The sequence below is a fragment of the Rutidosis leptorrhynchoides genome, chromosome 2 (genome assembly GCF_046630445.1).
Source record: "Rutidosis leptorrhynchoides isolate AG116_Rl617_1_P2 chromosome 2, CSIRO_AGI_Rlap_v1, whole genome shotgun sequence".
Taxonomy (NCBI): Eukaryota; Viridiplantae; Streptophyta; class Magnoliopsida; order Asterales; family Asteraceae; genus Rutidosis; species Rutidosis leptorrhynchoides.
The window spans coordinates 156775160-156798563 of NC_092334.1; the positions used below are offsets into that span (position 1 = coordinate 156775160).

General features: G+C 32.6%; 1 protein-coding gene and 1 long non-coding RNA gene across 5 annotated transcripts; both read right to left on the reverse strand.

Moving 5' to 3' along the window:
- Nucleotides 1-12161: 12161 nt before the first annotated feature.
- On the reverse strand, nucleotides 12162-16090 carry LOC139891528 (uncharacterized). Of its 4 annotated transcripts, none has more exons than XR_011773696.1 (6): nucleotides 15688-16090; nucleotides 15449-15556; nucleotides 15110-15243; nucleotides 14322-15002; nucleotides 13223-13656; nucleotides 12162-12552 (listed from the first exon to the last, which is right to left on the reverse strand). It is a non-coding gene; the product is annotated as an uncharacterized lncRNA (long non-coding RNA). The 4 variants fall into 4 exon arrangements; XR_011773698.1 differs by having other exon boundaries at nucleotides 13223-13418; nucleotides 13506-13656; nucleotides 14322-15243; XR_011773697.1 differs by having other exon boundaries at nucleotides 13223-13406; nucleotides 13506-13656; nucleotides 14322-15243; nucleotides 15688-16089.
- Nucleotides 16091-16647: 557 nt separating this feature from the next.
- On the reverse strand, nucleotides 16648-20803 carry LOC139891529 (phytyl ester synthase 1, chloroplastic-like). Its single transcript, XM_071874500.1, has 13 exons — nucleotides 20443-20803; nucleotides 20186-20237; nucleotides 20030-20085; nucleotides 19685-19843; nucleotides 19476-19580; nucleotides 19201-19304; nucleotides 19012-19133; nucleotides 18786-18894; nucleotides 18571-18701; nucleotides 17828-18197; nucleotides 17617-17730; nucleotides 17415-17500; nucleotides 16648-16948 (listed from the first exon to the last, which is right to left on the reverse strand). Exons 1-13 carry the CDS (start codon nucleotides 20801-20803, stop codon nucleotides 16648-16650), a joined length of 2070 nt encoding a protein of 689 aa, XP_071730601.1.
- Between the last annotated feature and the right edge of the window lie 2601 nt (nucleotides 20804-23404).

The window sequence follows — 23404 nt, forward strand, 5'->3', positions numbered from 1 at the left end:
AACATCATTCGATTCATACATAAAAAGCTATCATATTCGAAGTGGTAAACTAGTAATCACTAGAACATAGTTTAGTTAATTCTAAACTTGTTCGAAAATAAAGTTAATCCTTCTAACTACACTTTTAAAATCAACTATACACATGATCTATATCTATATTATATGCTAACTTAATGATTTAAAACCCAAAAACACGATAAACACCATAAAACCGGATTTACGCCGTCGTAGTTACAACCGGGGGCTGTTTTGGTTTGGATAATTAAAAACTATGAAAAACTTTGATTTAAAAGCTATACTTCTGGGAAAATGATTTTTCTTATGAACATGAAACCATATCCAAAAATCATGGTTAAACTCAAAGTGAAAGTATGTTTTTCAAAACGGTCATCAAGATGTCGTTCTTTCAACGAAAATGACTACCTCTTTCAAAAACGACTTGTAACTTGTATTTCTGACTATAAACCTATACTTTTTCTGTTTATATTCATAAAATAGGGTTCAATATGAAACCATAGCAATTTGATTCACTCAAAACGGATTTAAAATGAAGAAGTTATGGGTAAAACAAGATTGGATAATTTTTCTTGTTGTAGCAACATGAAAATTGGTAACAAATCTATATTAATCATATCCTAGCTAACTTATATTGTATTATACATGTATTCTAATATATTATGTAATCTTGGGATACCATAGACACGTATGCAAATGTTTTGACATATCATATCGACCCATGTGTATATATTATTTGGAACAACCATAGACACTCTATATGCAGTAATGTGGGAGTTAGCTATACAGGGTTGAGGTTGATTCCAAAAATATATATACTTTGAGTTGTGATCTAGCCTGAGACGTGTATACACTGGGTCGTGGATTGATTCAAGATAATATATATCAATTTTTTTTCTGTACATCTAACTTTGGACAACTAGTTATAGGTTACTAACGAGGACAGCTGACTTAATGAACTTAAAACATCAAAATGTATTAAAAGTGTTGTAAATATATTTTGAACATACTTTGATATATATGTACATATTTGTTATAGGTTCGTGAATCGACCAGTGGCCAAGTCTTACTTCCCGACGAAGTAAAAAAAAATCTGTGAAAGTGAGTTATAGTCCCACTTTTAAAATCTAATATTTTTGGGATGAGAATACATGCAGGTTTTATAAATGATTTACAAAATAGACACAAGTACGTGAAACTACATTCTATGGTTGAATTATCGAAATCGAATATGCCCCTTTTGCTTGGTAGCCCAAGAATTAGGGAACATCACTAATTTTGAGAATTAGTGCACGCCTAATTGAAGCGAATCCTAAAGATAGATATATTGGGCCTAACAAACCCCATCCAAAGTACCGGATGCTTTAGTACTTGTTAAATGATGATTTTGATAGATCATAAAGATAGATCTTGTTAAATGATGATTTTGATTGATGAAACATGTTTAGTTGTATTCCTCGTCAAATTACCTTTCCAACGATATAATATACGTGTTTTGAATATTTACGGTTCGTAATTTGTGTTTGAATGAAATTTGATTTTGAGACTTAGACATTTGAAACAGCCCATGCACCAGCTCACGCTTAATGTCGCGGTGCGGCCCTCATTTGTCGCGGCACGGCAATGGCCGTGTTCAGGGACTGATCAACTTTACAATTTTTCGTTTAATTCCAACTATGCTACGCACCTCCGATTAACATGTAACTTGTTCTAACATGCTCATATATGATTATAAAACTCAGAAAAATTGTTCGAGACCCGACCAGAACGTGTTGACTTTTTCGTTGACTTTGACTTGACCAAAGTTGACTTTTGTTCAAACTTAACCAAATACTTATGCAATCATTCTAACATGATTTTATATTTGTATCATGCATGAAACTTGGCAACGTGATTCACATGCTATATATAATTGAGTCGTAACGAGCCATAGGACTAATTGAACAACTTTGACCAACTGTGTTTACCGTTATTGATACAACCTATTTGTTTAGGTCAAGACTAGCATCCGTTCTTACACACGTTTACTTGTGAAGTACTTTTATACTCTTGCACTCAAGGTGAGATCATAGTCCCACTTTTACTCTTTTAAACTTACATTTGGGATGAGAAAACATAAACGTTTCATTTTACAAAGTGAACACAAGTATGAAAACAAACATTCTACATACGAGTTAGAACAAAATCCTCAATTCGATTATCATTAGTTACACTTGTCGGGTGTAAGCGAGAACTTATGTTGTATGGCCATACGGGTTTGACAAACCCTCATTCGGACGGTTCGCTACCGTTATTGGATGAAATATATTTTCGAGAAACAGTGTATGTTCTAACACTATTGTGATGGGGTTCTATGGATGGAAAGTTAAGCCTTGATAATTGGGTGCTCGTGATAACAAATTTTAGAATGGTTTACTATTATTTCAATGTTATAAATCTTGTGGTTCATTTGTACATACTTACTTACTTAAACCTATGATTTCACCAACGTTTTCGTTGACAGATTTCTATATTTTTCTCAGGTCCTTGAACGTTTTGTGATACATGCTTCCGCTCATTATTTTGATACTTGCATTGGATGTCGAGTATATATGCATACATGGAGCGTCTTTTGGCTACATTTAAATTGTGTCGCATAGGTTTCATTTGTACTTATAACATAACTTGTGGTTGAACTATTCTTGTAAACTTTGAAACAATCTTTACATTTGAAATTAATGCGACATATTTTTTGTCAAACGTTGTTTTAAAGACTTATAACCACGTAACGGGACCTAAGTTGAAATGTCCCGTTCATATTGATTATAAACGTTCCATATTAATTGATTTTGTTGCGAGGTTTTGACCTCTATATGAGACATTTTTCAAAGACTGCATTCGTTTTTAAAACAAACCATAACCTTTATTTTATCGACAAGGTTAAAAGGACACCACCTAGATTATCAGAAATGATAATCTAAAATATCACACTTACACACTACCAATACATATTGGTTTACAATATTAATATGTTACAACAAAGTAAATTTCGAATGCAGTTTTAAACAATATAATACAAGCATGCTGACTCCAAATCTTGTCCATATATTAGTATGCAACAGCGGAAGCTCTTAATAATCACCTGAGAATAAACATGCTTTAAACGTCAACAAAAATGTTGGTGAGTTATAGGTTTAACCTATATATTTATCAAATCGTAATAATAGACCACAAGATTTCATATTTCAGTATACATCCCATACATAGAGATAAAAATCATTCATATGGTGAACACCTGGTAACCGACATTAACAAGATGCATATAAGAATATCCCATCATTCCGGGACATCCATCGGACATGATATAAAACTCGAAGTACTAAAGCATCCGGTACTTTAGATGGGGTTTGTTAGGCCCAATAGATCTATCTTTAGGATTCGCGTCAATTAGGCATGCACTAATTCTCAAATTAGTGATGTTCCCTAATTCTTAGGCTACCAAGCAAAAGGGGCATCTTCGGCTTCGATTATTCAACCATAGAAAGTAGTTTCATGTACTTGTGTCTATTTTGTAAAACATTTATAAAGCTGCATGTATTCTCATCCCAAAAATATTAGATTTTAAAAGTGGGACTATAACTCACTTTCACAGATTTTTACTTCGTCGGGAAGTAAGACTTGGCCACTGGTCGATTCGCGAACCTATAACAAATATGTACATATATATCAAAGTATGTTCAAAATATAATTACAATATTTTTAATACATTTTGATGTTTTAAGTTTATTAAGTCAGCTGTCCTCGTTAGTAACCTACAACTAGTTGTCCAAAGTTAGATGTACAGAAATAAATTGATATATATTATCTTAAATCAATCCACGACCCAGTGTATACACGTCTACGGCTAGATCACAACTCAAAGTATATATATTTTTGGAATCAACCTCAACCCTGTATAGCTAACTCCAATATTACTGCATATAGAGTGTCTATGGTTGTTCCAAATAATATATATACATGGGTCGATATGATATGTCAAAACATTTGCATACGTGTCTATGGTATCCCAGGATTACATAATATATTAGAATACATGTATAATACAATATGAGTTAGCTAGGATATGATTAATATAGATTTGTTACAATATTTCCCGTAGCTACAACAATCAAAAAATATCCAATCTTGTTTTACCCATAACTTCTTCGTTTTAAATCCGTTTTGAGTGAATAAAATTGCTATGGTTTCATATTGAACTCTATTTTATGAATCTAAACAGAAAAAGTATAGGTTTGTAGTCAGAAATATAAGTTACAAGTCGTTTTTGTAAAAGGTAGTCATTTCAGTCGAAAGAACGACGTCTTGATGACCATTTTGAAAAACATACTTCCACTTTGAGTTTAACCATGATTTTTGGATATAGTTTCATGTTCATAAGAAAAATCATTTTCCCAGAAGAACAACTTTTAAATCAAAGTTTATCATAGTTTTTAATTAACTACCCCAAAACAGCCCGCGGTGTTACTACGACGGCTAATATCCGGTTTTAAAGTGTTTTTCGTGTTTCCAGGTTTTAAATCATTAAGTTAGCATATAATATAGATATAGAACATGTGTTTAGTTGATTTTAAAAGTCAAGTTAGAAGGATTAACTTTTGTTTGCGAACAAGTTTAGAGTTAACTAAACTATGTTCTAGCGATTTCAAGTTTAAACCTTCGAATAAGGTAGTTTTATATATATGAATCGAATGATGTTATGAACATCATTACTACCTCAGGTTTTGTGGATAAACCTACTGGAAATTAGAAAAATAGATCTAGCTTCAAAGGATCCTTGGATGGCTTGAAAGTTCTTGAAGCAGAATCATGACACGAAAACAAGTTCAAGTAAGATTTCCACTCGAAATAAGATTGTTATAGTTATAGAAATTGAATCAAAGTTTGAATATGAGTATTACCTTGTATTAGAAAGATATCTTACTGTAAATAAGAAAGATTTCTTGAGTTTGGATGATCACTCTACAAGATTGGAAGTAAGCTAGCAAACTTGGAAGTATTCTTGATTTTATGAAACTAGAACTTGTAGAATTTATGAAGAACACTTAGAACTTGAAGATAGAACTTGAGAGAGATCAATTAGATGAATAAAATTAAAGAATGACAGTTTTTGTAGGTGATTTTGGTCGTTGGTATATGGATTAGATATAAAGGATGTGTAATTTTGTTTACATGTAAATAAGTCATGAATGATTACTCATATTTTTGTAATTTTATGAGATATTTTATGCTAGTTGCCAAATGATGGTTCCCACAAGTGTTAGGTGACTCACATGGGCTGCTAATATCTGATCATTAGAGTGTATATACCAATAGTACATACATCTAAAAGCTGTGTATTGTACGAGTACGAATACGGGTGCATACGAGTAGAATTGTTGATGAAAATTAATGAGGATGTAATTGTAAGCATTTTTGTTAAGTAGAAGTACTTTGATAAGTGTCTTGAAGTCTTTCAAAGGTGTATAAATACATATTAAAACACTACATGTAAATACATTTTAACTGAGTCGTTAAGTCATCGTTAGTCGTTACATGTATATGTTGTTTTGAAACCTTTAGGTTAACGGTCTTGTTAAATGTTGTTAACCCATTGTTTATTATATCTAAAGAGATGTTAAATTGTTACATTATCATGATATTATGATATATAATATATCTTAGTATGATATATATACAGTTAAATGTCGTTACAATGATAATCGTTACATATATGTCTCATTTCGAAATCATTAAGTTAGTAGTCTTATTTTTATATATGTAATTCATTGTTAATACACTTAATGATATATTTACTTATAATTTAACATAATTAACCAAGTGTATCAATATCTTAATATGATTTATATGTACTTAGTAAGACGTTGTTATAACGATAATCGTTATATATATCGTTTTCGAGTTTCTTAATTCAATAGTCTCATTTTTGTTTATATAACTCATTGTTAAAATACCTAATGAGATACTTACTTATCATAATATCATGTTAACTATATATATAACCATATATATGTCATCATATAGTTTTTACAAGTTTTTAACGTTCGTGAATCACCGGTCAACTTGGGTGGTCAATTGTCTATATGAAACCTATTTCAATTAATCAAGTCTTAACAAGTTGGATTGCTTAACATGTTGGGAACACTTAATCATGTAAATAATAATTTCATTTAATATATATAAACATGGAAAAGTTCGGGTCACTACATAAGTAGACGGCGCCGTCAATGATGATTTTGTCGGGTGGCTACATTATCTTCATAAATAGTTATTGGACTTTTATCGCGGTCTAGTCCACACGAATCAATAATGAGTTATGTCATTGATCTCAATCAAACACATTCCCGAGTAGCTTCATGTAATGCAATTGCTTTGGCATGATTTGATGATGTTGCAACAATGTTTATTTTTGAGAACACCATGATATTGCAGTACCTCCATTTAAGAATACATATCCAGTTTGAGATTTAGATTTATGAGGATCAGATAAATAACATGTATCTGTATAACCAAACAAATCTTGTTTTGAATTGTTAGAATAAAATAATTTTAAATCAGTAGTTCCTCAAGGGTATCGAAACATGTGTTTGATCCCATTTCAGTGTCATTTGGTAGAAGCTGAGCTGGATCTTGCCAACAAATTAACTGCAAAATAAATGTCAGGTCTTGTACAATTTATAAGATACATAAGAATCTCAATTGCACTAAAATATGGAACTTCCGATCTGTTAAGATCTTCATGATCTTTACAGGGATGAAATAGATCAGTGTCAATATTGAGTGATCTAACAACTAATGGTTTTGTCTTTTAAAAAATGTTTTAAAATCTTTTCGGTATAAGTTGTTTGATGTACAAGTAAACCATTAGGCATTTGCTCAATTTGCAATCAAAGGTAATACTTGGTTTTTTCAAGATCTTTCATTTCAAATTAATTCTTTAGAAGTTGAATGATTTCATAGATCTCTTTATTTGTTCATATGATGTTAAGACCATTGACATAAATAACTACGATATATATCCGGTCATTGTTTTCACAATAAAAACACATGTGCAAATAAGTTTATATGTATACACTTTTCTTATAAAGTAATCACTTAATCAGTTATACTATTGTATCAACCCATATAAAAATCTTTGTGATTCAATGGAATACATTTCCTTGTGTTTTGCATTAGATGCGAACCCTTCATGTATATTCATGTATATATCACTATCAAGTGATTCATTTAAATAAGTAGTAATAACATCCATTAGATGCATTTCTAAATTTTTAGAAACTGCCAGACTGATTAAGTAATTTCATCCATAACAGGAGAATAAGTTTCCTCATAATCAATTTCTGGTCTTTGAGAGAAGTCTTGAGGTACAAGTCTAGATTTACCTTGTAACTTCATTTTTTTCTCACTTCCTTTTCGGGTAAAAATTTATTTGTGTCCCATACATTTCACATCTTTAAACGTGATAATGATTTATCCGAAAACTTTTCTTTTATTAAGCAATTCTAATTCAGCTCGTATATGGTCATGCCTATTTTGACATTCAATGACAGATTTTGGTTCCAACTCATCATATTTATTCATGATGTCATTATATGAAAAATTCTCATCAATATTTTGTCATTCCATTTCGGTTCCATATTATTGTATAATTTATTACAATTTATGTATTTACATTTATCAATATCCTCTGCAGAAGGAATATTGATTTGTGGTTCTTTTTGAACACTTTCTTTTACCTCATTATCAGTTGAATTTATTTTTCGAGGATTTTTATCATTGGAACCAATTGGTCTCCCACGATTTTGGCGTAGCAAAGACTCATGAGTGACATTATTGCCAGCTTTTGTAATTTCAATTCTAGCTGAAGCATTTACTGCTGGTATATATGATTTAGTCACTTATTTTTGTATCTGTAAATGCATCAGGTAATTTATTTACAAGTTCTTGCATATGCATTATTTTTTAACTTTCTTTTCGCATTCTTTTGTGCGATGATCAAGATACATTAATTTATGTTCACACCATGAAACATCATTTTATTTATTGTTCATTTCTCCCCCTAATCTAGGGACTAATTTTTCATTAAAAAGGACAATCAGTAAAAACGTGCTGTAAAAACATCACCCGTCATGGGTTCAATATATCTTATAATTGAAGATGTTTCATATCCAATATATATCCCCATCCTCCTTTGAGGGCTCATTTTAGTGTGTTGTGGTGGTGCAACTAGAGCATATACTGCACAACCAAATGTTCTAATGGTGGGGAAAATTTTGCTCTCGGCCAAAATCAAGTTGTCAGGGAGAATATTTATGACTTGCACTTCGTCTAATATGAATTAATGTCGCATCATGTAAATTTGCATGTCGCCATATAAATATTGAGAGTTCGGTATTCATTTTCAATGGTCTAGCTATTAGCTGCAAGCATTTAATTATTGATTCAGCTAAACCAATTTTGTATGTACATGAGCAATAGGATGTTCAACAACAATCCCTATAGAAATATAATAATCATTAAATGCTTGAGATGTTAACTCATCAGCATTATCAATTTGCACCCTTTTAATGGTGTAACTAGAAAAATGTGCTCTTAATTTAATAATTTATGCAAGAAACTATGCAAATGCCATTTTACGGCTTGATAATAGACAAACATGAGACCATCTACTAAATGCGTCTATCAGAACATGAAATGTCTAAATGGTCCACATTGTGGATGAATTTATCCACATATCTCACCTTGAATTCTTTCAAGAAACATTTGTGATTCCTTTTCACAATATACTTTTCATTATTCACCATATGTGCTTTCATTAATCACCATACGTGCTTTTCATTAATCACCATATGAGCTTTTCATTAATCACCATTTGTGCTTTTCATTAATCTCCATATGCGCTTTTCATCATATATTCTTTTCACCATATGCGCTTTTAATCACATGCGCTACGCTTTTCATCATATGCGCTTTTTATCATATATCCTTTTCACCATATGCGCTTTTAATCATATGCGCTGCGCTTTTCATCATATGTGCTCTGCTTTTCATCATATATCCTTTTCACCATATGCGTTTTTCGGTGCTACATAAATATTTCTCATTTTCTGTTATCATTGACTGATAATCATATCCATTATGATATATATCAGAGAAACTTAACAAATTTCTTTTTGATTTGAGAGAAAACAAGACATTATTTATCAGAAAATTCGTACCATTTGGTAACATGAATTTTGCCTTTCCCGTTCATTTTATCAAGTTTACAATACCTGATATAGTATTTAAAATTCCTTTAGTTGATTTCAAATCAACGAAATATTTCTTAGATTTGAGTATAATGTCATAGTGTGTGTGTTACCACTATCTACAATAGAAATATTTCCACCATGATTGATTTTGTACTCTAGCAGTATTCATATTAAAATTTCACCAAGAAAATTAAAATATATTACCTGCAAACAAGTTATAATCCGTAGTACATAAAATATAACACATATAATATGTTTTTATTTATACAGGCACTAGTTTATTACTATTCTATATTATCCAAAAGTTTATATTATTCATCGTACCCATATTGAATCCCTCTTCATTATCATTATCATTCATATTCTTATTTTATTTGAATTATTGTAGGAAAAAGTTAGCAGGTTCAATAGTGACTAGTGAGTGTCATCTGCATTTCACAAGTGATGATTATAAAATGTGCAAATGGTCCAACATGTTTTACTTTATGACTGTTAAATACATAAAAGGAGTAAACAAAAGGGGGATGGAATATAATATTGATGATGGCTTCGGTAATCACGGAGGTAAATGGTACTCACTAAGGGTCCATTTTTTTTTTTAATCTGCACATGTTTTGGCTTGAACCAAAATCATTTTATATTATATAAATTATTAGCTATTATTATTATATTATATTCTTATTATACATAATGAATAAATATACTTCCACAGCCCTTTTAAGATGGAATGATTGTTTTTCTTAAAATGAAACACTAATGGTCCAGTTTCAATTACTTTTTGTGTGGTAATTAAATATTAATGTGTATCTCTATTAAATTAAAAATTAGTTCTAATTTTACTTTTTGTATATAGAGGTAATATCCAACTACATATATTATGATCAAGAGTTTCAACATACATGGGGCTTATGCATAGCCAAAGCATCCTTAGTATCTATATATAGACACACACATATGCATACAAAATGAGAGGATATAAGATACTCTTACACACACACAAAAAATACTTACGTCCTATTTCTATTTTTATTTCTTAGTTCATTTAGTAAGATTATATCGTAAACAAGTATTTGCACGGATATTTCTAATTCAAGTTTCAACCATTTGAAGATAATGAAAGTGAAGAACTGAAGATTTTTGTAAGTTGTATCTATTTTACTATTAATATGTCTCGTAGCTAAGTTTATACTATGTTCGTCTAGTTCAAATGTTAGTAGTCTAAATTGTCAAGTCCAATATCCGAGATATTCAATTCTAACATTATATGAACCGACATTTCTAGCCGAATCAAATTAGTCATCTATCAAAAAAATCTCCATTCTCAAAATCATAACTGATCGTCTTTTCAAGCCTAACCAACTCATATTTTAGTCAAAATTATTTCTCATTTACTCTACAACCATCACTTATCACTCTTGATCTAAACAAGATAGCTTGTGGTCGTAAAGATTTGGTTTTATTGTTAATTAATTAAGTCAAAGAAATGTAATTTAAATAAAGTCAATAACTTTTTGGAATACCTGATGATTATAACTCAGTGATGGAAGAACCCAAGCTTATAAATTCTTGATCAGAAGACACATCGAAGGTTTCAAGATCTTCCGGTGGTTTTACTGGCGGAGGACGGTGGCTGGCGGGAATCTTGAGAGGTGAAAGTGGTGGTTGTGCAACTAGAAGAATTACCTTGATTATATGGAGCTCTTCGTGCTGATAACGTGTTGTATTTTAGTTGTTTATAACTGCCAAATCGTAATACAATATACTAAATTATGAAATAGTAGTTAAAGAGATAAAATGAGTTATTTCATACTCTATATATATTTATATGAAATAATGGTACAATGAATGAGCTTTCTTTCATCTCTATTTATACAAAAATAAGGTGTTATGTGCAGTAGAAAATCAAAAAGTCTTCACAATATTTTGGCCTCACTTGTATTGGTTGATATTATCAAATCCACCGTTCACCTACTGCATCCATCTAGTTGTTTATTTCAACAACTTTATTAGCCTACCATAATTGACTATCCATATTTCTATTATTATTATCATAACAAAAAAATAATTATAGCTCGATTATGTGAAATAGAGAACGGATTTAATTAGTTAACTAGTCCGGATCCGGCCCGGGCGATACGGCTGGGGCTTTCGGCATGCGTATTCATATTTAACGTAGCTTTGTGTATTTACAGAGGGGAAAACGGCGCATGCCTTAAGCGCCGTTTTAGATGTCGTTGTCTTAAGCGTTTTTTAAAAGTGTCCGTTTCAAACGTAGTTAGTTTCGTTTTGTTCATAAAATTTTTTCGAGTGTAACGATGCTGGCGGAAAAATTTAACTTAAAAAGATACAGGCTGTCGTTGTGTTAAGCGTTTTTTAAAAAGTGTCCGTTTTGCGTATAGTTAGTCACGTTAGGTTCGTGAGACTTTTTCGAGTTGAACGGTGATTTCGAAAAAATTTAAATCCCACCGAGTGAGAAGATAGGGCCCGTTATAAATTTGGGGGAATTAGATTTTTTTATTTTAAAAAAATTATATGTTTACACTTTTTACCCCTGAAAAAGTGTAAACTTGAGGGGCTATTGTGTAAATTGAGGCGAATTTGGGGGACCGGTTGTAGTGTGAACATAAACTCAAAACTACAATCCAAATCAACTAAAACTACATAATTAGCATGAGTTTTGTTAATTACATATGTCATTGTTAATTACATATGTCATATCATTTTGTGAAATTTAATATTGAGATTAATCTATGACATACTTTCTCTCGAGGAGTGTTACGTCAACGCCACATCGACATTTACCCATCAAGACTAAACATTTTCAACTATAACATATATTCTCACAAATATTGAGGCCAGAACCATATGTACATACTTTTCTTCCGTGTTGAAATCTATCTATTCATTGTTTCACATCGTTTGTTATGTAAGTAAAATGTGTAAAAACTAGTGAACAGACCCGTGGATACACAGAGTTTTTTTAAAAAGAATTGTTAAAAGCTACTACGTAATAGTTTACATACCGATAGAATTTTTACAAAAGGATGGAGTATATTACTATGAATCTACCTTGACCGCTACATCCACCAACTCCATTAAAGACCGACTGCCACATGCACATGAAATCAAAAGGTTTAATAATATTCTATTAACTATAACAGGAAGAAGCATCCTGATTGCAAGCTAACCGTTTTTCATATGAATATCTCATACCCACCATGTCCAGCAGCTAATGAGAATCAAGATGAATCTACATACATAACAAAACCAAATAATCCTAGTGAGCAGATTGTGAAAAAAATAATGAATGAACAACACAACAACAACAACAAAACTCAATCCCACATAAGTGGGGTATGGGGGAGATAAAATGTAGACAATCCTTCCCCTATCCGAGAATAAAGACAAGTCATTTCTCCACCCAGAGTGAAATACTCTCAAGAGTAGAGAAAGTCATCCCTCTCTTTATTCGACGGATAAAGAGATTGCTTCCGAAAGGACCTCCGGCCTTTACGTAGAAATTTAAAAAAAAAAATACTAAAATAAAAATAATAATAGACGCCATGAAAATGGTAGAAAATTTTCATGAGTTTTAAATCCGGCCTGAAATTTAATTTAGGCTCTAAGAGTCAGTCAAGTGAATGAAGAAAACGAAAAATGCCTTTTCCTTAAGTTTTTTTTTTTTTTCTTTTTGTACCTATTCGAGTTTTGCCTTCAAACATACACCATCTCCATCAATATGCTACCTAAATGAAGTACAAAAATTGAACATCATTTCACCTTAACAAAAGTGAATGGCAAAATGTCGGTTCAAGATTTATAGTGTCATTGTGGCTACTGGAGTTAATTTGGCTTTAAGATATATGTTAAGTCATAAGCGTCATTATTAAAACTTTAGAACTAAAGACGGAAATACGAACCATTCCAAAGACTGCAAAACCCTTTGTCCATTTAATTAGTATCCCTGAGTCAATGGAGGTTTTGCTTCACCAGAAAAGAGAACGTAAACCCCGTCTCTCTAATTCTACCATTTGGCAACACAAACTTTCTGTCCTCTTTCTACACAAATTCTGCTAATGTCGAAGCAATAAAATCGAAAAGCTCCTACAAATTCATCTAACCGTGTATCAACACATCAATCAACACCACGTCAACAAATCACCTTAATATTTGAAATATGACTATATGAGAGTATTTATGGACCTCGGGCGTGACAAACATCAGATCTTGTGGTATCGAAACTTGCTCAAATTCAGTGTCCAGCACCCTCTCATCCTTTCCTCCTAAGTGAGTTCGAAGAACTCAAAAACTCGTACCACCAAGGTCCAATACATGATACAACCCACTTTCATTCCTACATTTAAGAAAAAATTTCTAGTTTCAGTTTTTAATAAGCAAAATATATTCAAATACCCAAAACAGCTGCTTACATGCTACGGAAACAGAGTCAAATGTTGGACTTTCGAGAGTCAAATGTGATGCTTCTAACAATCAAAATTCACATACTTTATCCTAATTTTATGTTCAAGATTCTTCAGAATGCTAACAACCATTTATAAGGAAACGTGTATTGTTAATATTTCAACTCACAATATACTTATCATACTATCTTGGCTAATATTGGAGTTGTAAATTTAAAAACTTGCCATAAAAGTCAACGGTGGACAGTTTTTTAGCTTTTGTTCCTGCAGTAGTAATCCAATTCGGTTTCTAACATAATGTATCAATTACTACTTCACAAATGTCGGTAGCCATAACAATAATTCATTGATTTAATAAAGTCCATAAACACTGTCCATCAATAATTACTTGTAGTTAATGATATTCTATTCTAGTTTATCAATCATTTTTATAATGCAAGATTACTAACAATAGTTTTGCTATTTTAGTGTACAAAAAAGTAATATCTTTGACAACAATATCTATATCTATTTTGATACATACTAAATTGAAGTCAAAGAAAGTCAGCACTAAATCAACTTTTTGGAAATTATTTATGAAATAAAAGAAATTTCATACCCAGTTGGCAAAGAATCGACATAACTGAGGATCATTTTAAAATCACGGCCACCATCAGCCACAAGGCCTCTTGAGTTCTTACCTATATAAGAAAACAAAAAATGTAACCATAATAACCAAGTGAATTTCACTTGTAACACGTCGTGATCACCTTGTATTGCGTTGGAAATAAAAAAAAATCTAAAGACCAATGCAATGTTACCCTCGCGGTGAGATTTTTTAATCGATATACACTGCAAGCAGCAAAATGAAACTACAAATTGTACACTTGAATGAGTAATAATTGCTAATGGCTCATAACAAATGAATAGAGCGAATATAAACTCAATGTTACATACCTTTGAATGTTTTATAGATAACAAAGACACGTCACATAGAATCTTCCTCCCATCCTTCCTTTAATTTTTCATCATTGAATAAATTATTAGAGCTTATTAGAGCTTGTTAATGATGTCATCCTAATTGTGCTATATAAGATAGTAATAGACTCGACTGGTGATAGGGCTTCAAAATCAGAAAAACCTCCTCACAAACAATGCTTGCATCTAACAGTTAAATTTACTAAAATCAACTTTAATTAGAAGCATAGATAGCAGAATTAATATTATGTTGAATTTAAGTTGATACACACTCATATTCCATCTTCCCAAAATGCAGTTTCATGCCTACATTACTATTCACCTGTAAAACATAAAACAATGACCAATAAAAGTAAAGTTTATAAATATCACAGCTTAAACTGCATATATCACTTGAATTTTCTCCATTCTCTACCACTAACAATTTACCTTCTGATGATCATTTAATAGTGACATAGGCAATTTTCTCTCCTTCAAAATGACACTGTAATTACTCGACATTCAACTTTGAAGCTCTTCAGGGAAAAACTCAAGTTTTTTCTAATTCACAACCCTAGTGTTACCTGTAATGCAAAGTGCAAAAACATCAGTTTGTAAAGTCACACTTTCGTATAATTAGCATCATTATATAATAAATATAACAGGCCAGCATATGAATTGCACAACATGTAACTCATAGATCTATATACATCTTCCTCCAATTCTAAAAAACCTAAAGCATTATCTACTCAAACTGGCTCATGTTAATTTTGCAAAAAAGTGACTTACCCTCCATAAAAACATCATATACTGCTGCAGAAATCCCTAAATCCCCCATTTTGCTTTTTAGGGTTTATACGATTCGCGTTTCAATGGTAATTGAGAATTGCAGACAACCTGGAGTAGACGAATGCGAAAAAAATTAAAATTAAAACAAACGTTAGCCAAGATTATGACAGTAGCAACGACATCAAAATCAAAATTAATATTCAAATAAAAGGGTTTCAGAACACGTAATCATTATTAACCTGGAAGAGCTGACCATCACCGGAGATGATTTAAAAAACCCTAAATCGATGTTGAATATGAAATTGAAATTATTATCTGTTGAATATTAAAACAATCGCGATATAATCCCACATTCTGATTGAATCTGGTGATGGTGCCTATTTGCGGTGGTCGTGGTTGTGTATGTTGTTGAACCCGGAGATGGTGGCGGCTATAATGGAAGGAGTGGTGGTTTAGGCGATGGTGATCTGATTGTTTTTTATGGTTTATTTTGATTAGGCGATGGTGATAGAATTGCAGATGATGAAGATTTGGTGAATTTTGAATTTGAATTCATAGATTAGAGGAGAAAGAGTTCATAATAAAGCTCAATCTTGAAAAGATGAAAAGAGAGAGCGTGTATACAGAGGCAGACAGCTCAATTTTTTTAAGGTGTCAGGCACGCGTGGGAGATATACTGTGTGCCGTCCCCGTATTATTTTTTTACTATTTTTTGTTTAATCCTTATATTATTAATAATTAATAAAACTCTTTAAAATAATTCAAAATAATATTACATTATGACATCACCTAAGAGGCCTCTCCTTTTTTCTTTTTAATTTTGATTTTTTTTTTACAAAGGCAATTCTTATTTTATGACATCATGTTTGTAGACAAATATAAAATAGTAATAGATAGATTAAATGGATGTATTACTTCCCTAGTTAGTAAATTATACGGAGTATGTGATGATTGTAGCATACCTCTACGTTTTTAGGGAATCGTACTCATTAAAATCTAGATTCGTTAAATTCGTATCGGTTATATGTGGATAAGCTAATAATTAAAATTTTAGTAGGGGTTATTGAAAAAGAATGGCGAATTAGAAATACAATACAATTGAATTTTAAAACATATGACAATATGTTAACTGATCCATAGAATCAAAATACACTTAATGACCTAAACTTACACCTCTTCATATCAATTTGACTTAACATTCATGGTTCAAAAGATGGAACTTGATCTTCAAACCCGTATACCAATTGCCACAATATCCTTTCAACCACACCTCGACAAGGATCTTCCTCTCGCTTCTCTAACAAATAAGCCACATTCTTTTCGACATCACATTTTATTTGTGAGTATAACTTTTGGCAAAAATCTTCGTTAGTTGACATATGTTCCATTCCTTTTGTTCTTATAGGCTTCCCGAACTTAAAGTACAGTCGACCTGGTATTTTGAACTTAAAGAGCGGTATATGGAATTGTTGATCTGCAAGCTCACCTTCCATTCCCTCCCTACCGAATCAACAAATAATATCCATAAACAATTTACAAATATTCGTCCTCATACCTAAAGTGCATGCTGATTATATTGTTTGGGTTAGTAAATGTAGTTTACAAGCTCATTCAAATGAAGAATATAAGTGTTATTACTCGGCGAGTACTCGAATTTTGCAACTCGGGGAGTACTCGGTCAAAACTTGGTCAAACTCGGCCAAAACTCGGAATTACCTAGAAAATCGGTTAAAGTTCAGCAAAAACTCGGAATTACTCGAAAAATCAGTCAACTTTGGTCAAAACTCGGTCAAAATCAGTCAATTTTGTTCAAAACTTGGTCATAATCAGTCAAAGTCAAAGTTGGTCAACATCCGAGTACTTCCCTGAGTTGCAGAGTATTCTCTAAAAAGTCCCGACTGAGTAGTTCCCGAGTAGCGATTTTTGCAACCTTGAAAAAATCTTAAGTATTGTGAAGTAGATTCACCTCAAATTCGTTCGCCCTTTGTTATATTCATTCACTAACCAATTATAGATTAGGTTTCGCTTAAAGTCGTCATAATCAGTGTGTAGCTGGCAACAAAGTAGATTACAAACACCAAAAAAAACATCAAGATTTAACAAGTTTAGTCAGCTTTCAAAATCGATGTATAATAAGTGTATATGCATGATAATGAGCGAGTTCTTACGTCTAATATGTCATCTTCCCCAACTCCTCCATATGGTACAATAGTCGCCCCAAACCTCACTGCCATTCTTACAAATTCTTGTTTTTCAGGCCAAAACAACTTGCCAGCTTCACCCTATTAACCCATAAAATTAACCATAAAAGCAAGTGATTTAGTACTCTAAAACAAAAACAGAGTTATTCTTTGTAAGGAACGTATCTAAATTATTCACCTTACGATGCATAGCCTCTCGTATGCCACCAGGGTAAAGTAAAATGTGTTTCTTTCTTTGTAACGATGTGTAAAAGTTTCTTCCAGAAACAGGAATTGCGCCACTATTTTTTATGAAATCGGTTAAGGGAATTATAAAAAAATTGAGGAGAGGATTGATGTGAAAAATTTCAGGGTGGGTTAAACCATGAAGCATGATTTTCTTTTCTCTTACAAACTCGGCAACAAGAGGAAAAACATCAAATGCGAGCAACATATGATTACCGACAATTAGTACTGGGCCTTCATCTGGAATCCCTGCAAGACCACTCACTACTTTTCCGTCCTCCATCGTCGAAAATGCAACGGCGTCTATATAAAGACGATACCACCTATATTGCAAACATCGGTTTCTGTTGGTAATTTAGTGTAATTGAGGGATCTGGTTATTTCACTTTAAAATGGGTTAGGAGGTACGAGTGCACACCCATTATGTGAAAAACTTCCCTGACCCAAAAGCAGTTTTTAACTATCTTAACTTTATGACTTGAGAGTTATATAATTGAAGAGGTAAATTCATAGTCTACTTTCATAAATAGATAATATTAAGAGGTAAGTTTCTCTTATACTCATAAACTATATGCATATAAGACAAAAAGATATTTAAAAAGTAATGAGTAAAACTGAAAAGTATACAAAAAGTACGGTGTTTTTTTGTGTAGGGAGAATAGAATTGAGACGGAGGGAGTAATTACTACTACTTACCACTTCTCTACAAGCGAGGTTTTAAACTCTTCATCACTAGGGGGCAAAAAGTCGTTGAAGATATCAAACTTTGAAAAACGGCGGTACATATGATTAGATCTAATTGTAGCAAGCACGTTAGCACCTCTCTCCTGCACCGAAATGAAAATGAAAATGAAACGTTTTCAAAATAAACAATTTCACAAGAAAAATGCAATGCTAGGCGATCTCAATACCAATAGTATAGTGTGCCCGTTATCTTCAAACACGCGTACATTGCAATGTTTTATCAATCTTGAAAGCCTATGGGCTTCATCTTTGCTAGGCATAAGTTTATCATTGCCACTGAAATGAATTTAGTTTCAGAAGCGGTGAAATTGTTAACTAATGGGCCAATGAGTGAATATATAGTAATGAAAACCAAATGATGATCTGCATAAACCAAAAAAGAAAGAAAGAAACCTAGCAAGCACTAATACTTGAGCGACAGTAGCATGGAGACGAGAATTAGCATAATCAGCAGCTGATTTAAGTAGCTTTAATCTCCATGTAAGAGTGTCTTTCGGTAATATTCTAGCCACTACCTATTAGCAAAAACTATAAGATTAAAAAAAAAAAAATTTGAAGTTGTTAAACATGTATGGTTCTTACAGAAAGAAGTGGTAAATCTTTACAAAGATTTGCAGGCAATTGCAAAACAGATTGAAAATCATTTACATCATAGGTCTTAACCATTAACATCTTTATATAATCACCTGAAAAGAAAAAAATATATATTAAGGAAGGAAATTAAAAAACGCACCTTTAGTTTGTTTAATCAGATACATATACATATTACATATACATATTATTACAAGAATAAAGAGATCAGTAGTTAAAACTATAAACAGATAACAGGTAAAGAGTTCATTAAAACAGAAACATACCAAAAAGAGGACTGAAGGCATAAGGAAACATCCCATAATGTTCCTCAGGCAAAACCGCCATGAGAGATGATAAATGGTGCATCATAGACCTATCATAGGATGTTGCTGAAACCGATACAGTCAAATGTAGTCAAATAAAATTAACTAAAAATAAAAATTTGTACATGTCCGTATTACCGGCACACACACACAAATAGAAAAAGGCCTACCTGGATTTGCTAGGACAAGTATTAAGTCAATGGTAGGATTTCGAGCAGCTACTGCTAGTGCTAACGTTCCTCCAAAACACTCCCCAAGCAAATAAATTGGCTTATTTGGGGACAAATTGTGCTCACTCATCACAGTTTCTTCAATAATTCTAAGCAAACCTTCAAGATGATCAAATTGCATATTTACTACTTGCTAAATAGATACAGAACAGGTACAACTTTTCGTGTTCGAATGAAACTTTTTGCAGGCGGGTTGCAGAGAGGACTAGTTCCGTGAACTTTCAAGCGATATAAAAAATACGAGAAGTTAAACATAAATAAATGCAAGAAAAGATATATGATAACCTTCCAAAGGTGTTCGGTCCCATACTGGAATGTGCAAGCATTGAACTTGAAAAACCCTGTCATTAATTAGAAGGAAAAAAAAAAAAACAATATTTCTCATTTACATATCAAAATAACAATTAATTAATAAAAAACTATACAACAAGTGAAACTTACTTTCCAAAAGCTTTCTCATGCACAGCAAGGCCGGCTCCAGTCCCATCGATTCCTAAACAAAACTATCATTAAACACAATAACTAACTGTAAGCTTAGAAGCTTAATTAAATACACAATTATTACTGTTAAGTGAGTAAGACAGATTCAAAATTATTTTAATCAAGTTGAGTAAAGATAAGTAGTAACCAGATAAGGTCACAAAGATGCACACATAATTTTTTTATTTGTGTAAACACAAAAACACCAATATAATTACCAGGTAAATACAAAAGAAGTGGTGAATCTTTTACAGATTTGCCACATGCAACAGGACAAAACCACCTAGGCGGCCCACCGTCACTCTTAATTAAATCCATGGCTATTTCGGTGCAGTCTCTCATGGTTCGAGTCCCATAACCGTCATCCCAAAATGGTTTCAGCTCTTCATGTTCATCTTGTCGAGAAGTAGCTACATTGGTACCCTTCCTATTAGCATGAGAAACACCACTCATTTTAACTGAATCGTGTGATAATACTCCCCAATTTTGACAGACTACACATGTACGCAGCCTAACGTTCTCTTTTAAGCTTATAATGGGTGATAATGCAACACTTGAATTGCTCGGAATTAAGGCCATTATGAAATGCTTACACGAAAATTTGGTCCAAAAAATAAAATAAAAAATATTAATCAACTCCGCTTGTTTGATTCAAATTCTTTCAGTGATATTATCTCATGCCATGGTAAGTTCAAAACATAACTATTGTAACTAACATGAAACCCGGACAAAAAGGGTACCAGTTACGTATTCAACTAAGGTTAAAATCACATGAATTGTGGGTTTCATGCATCATCTCATATGAATGACACATAGATATTAGATATACATAATAATATTGCACAAGAAAAATACTCCTAGAAAATCTAACATTCGTAGATAACAACTCAGCTAATAAATTAAAACCCACCTAAGAAACTATATATGAACAAACAACAACATTAACATTAGTATTTCCACTTTGATTTACTCTAATATAGATAGTAAGTATTAAAAGAAGTAAATGTATCAATGAGATCACTATATAATACATTAATGCAATTAAATACCTGAATTATTATTGGTCTGTATATAACAATTTGAAGTGGTAAAATGGGTGGGTACATTTAGGAATGTTGGGTAACAAGTCGAAGTGGATTGGGTGGGTGATGTGTGCGAGGTGGTGTATGAAATACTATTATAGTTTACTACAAAATACTATTAAATACGATATAATTTACACAAGTTATTTATTTATTTATTGAATGGATATACCTAAACCTTGCTACAACACTTATAGGCAGTGTACTTAATCGTAGAGTAGTGTAGTTTTTAGTAAGTCCGGTTCGTTCCACAGGGAGCTGACTAAGTTTACACTATATTTTTATTAACTATATTTGTGTGTGTGTGTATATATATATATATATATATATATATATATATATATATATATATATATATATATATATATATATATATATATATAAGTATTATTATTATTATTATTATTATTATTATTATTATTATTATTATTATTATTAAGTCGGAAGAGTCATTATTATTATTATTATTATTATTAAGTCGGAAGAGTCATCACCCGGCGTTACGATTGGGATTGTTACGTATGATTATTACTAACGATTTTCTTGAAAAATCGGCGTGATTCAAATAGAGGCTTTCGTTCACAACAAGTATGCGGAGCGAATTGTGGGACAATCGGAGTTCATTACTATGGGCTCGCGGGGTTTGTTGTCTTTCCAAGGAAGAGTGTGGGTGCCTAAGATGGGAGATTATTGACAAGTGCTACTAGATGAAGCACATAAGTCAAAGTATTCCATTCATCCGGGCGCAACGAAAATGTATCTTGACTTAAAGAAAGATTATTGGTGGCCGGGCATGAAACGTGATGTTGTGAAGTGTGTTGAGCAATGCGTCACGTGTTTCCAAGTTAAGGCCGAGCACCAAAAGCCGTATGGTAAGTTACAACCGTTAGAAATCCCGAAATAGAAATGGGAGCACATTACCATCGATTTCATTACAAAGTTACCTAAAACGGCGAGAACCCAGTTTGATTCGATTTGGGTTATAGTTGATCGACTGACGAAGAGTGCTTTGTTTCTTTCCATTAAGGAAGCGATATCGTCAGAAACCTTGGCTAAGTTGTTTATCGAGGAAGTCATCTCTCGACACGGTGTTCCTATATCGATTGTTTCGGATCGAGATACTCGTTTTACATCTCGATTTTGGGAAAAGTTTCATGAAGATATGGGTACACAATTGAATTTGAGCACGGCGTATCATCCTCAAACGGACGGTCAAACCGAACGTACGAATCAAACTTTGGAAGATATGTTACGTGCGTGCATTATCGATTTTGGTGGTAGTTGGGACGAGCACTTACCTTTGGTGGAATTCTCGTACAATAATAGTTATCATACTAGTATTGGAATGCCACCTTATGAGATGCTTTATGGGCGTAGGTGTCGAACCCCGATTTGTTAGGGTGAAGTGGGACAAAAGTAAATCGGGAGTACCGATTTGGTTTTAGAGACGAATAACAAGATTGATGTGATTCGAGAGCATTTGAAAAAGGCTCAAGATAGACAAAAGTCGTATGCCGACAAGCGTAGACGAACGATCGAATTTCAAGAAGGTGACATGGTGATGCTTAAGGTTTCGACATGGAAGGGTATTATTCGATTTCGAAAACGAGGAAAGTTAGCTCCTCGGTTTATTGGACCATTTAAGGTTTTAACTCGTGTTGGTGAAGTCGCGTATCGTTTGGAATTACTCGAAGAGCTTGCGGGGATCCATAATACATTTCATGTTTCCCATCTCCGTAAGTGTCTTGCGGATGATTCGTCTTGGGTGTCATTAGACGAGATTGAGCTAAATAATAAGTTAGAGTATATCGAGGAACCGATTGCCATACTTGATGAGAAGGTCAAAAGGTTGAGACATAAAGAGGTTAGGACTTTTAAAGTTCAATGGCGTCGTAGTAAGGGTTCCGAGTTTACTTGGGAGCCCGAAGAGTTTGTGTTGGTTTATCTTCCTTCTTGTCATGCGGCTTGGATCGCGAGGACGCGCTCCGATTCAAGTGGGGGAGAGTTGTAACATCCCGTTTTTCCCGTACGTATCGAAAGGTACATACTTAATCATTTATATGTTCGTAACTCGCTAGATTATGCGTAATTGTATAGA

What these genes read in the sequence shown, in the direction of transcription:
- LOC139891529 (XM_071874500.1), bottom strand. Translation starts at nt 20,803, where the DNA reads ATGGCCTTAATTCCGAGCAATTCAAGTGTTGCATTATCACCCATTATA. An exon ending in GGACCGAACACCTTTGGAAG is followed by an intron (nt 19,844 to 20,029) that starts GTTATCATATAT and finishes ATCATCTTGAAG; the next exon opens with GTTTGCTTAGAATTATTGAA. An exon ending in ACTTGTCCTAGCAAATCCAG is followed by an intron (nt 19,581 to 19,684) that starts GTAGGCCTTTTT and finishes TATCGGTTTCAG; the next exon opens with CAACATCCTATGATAGGTCT.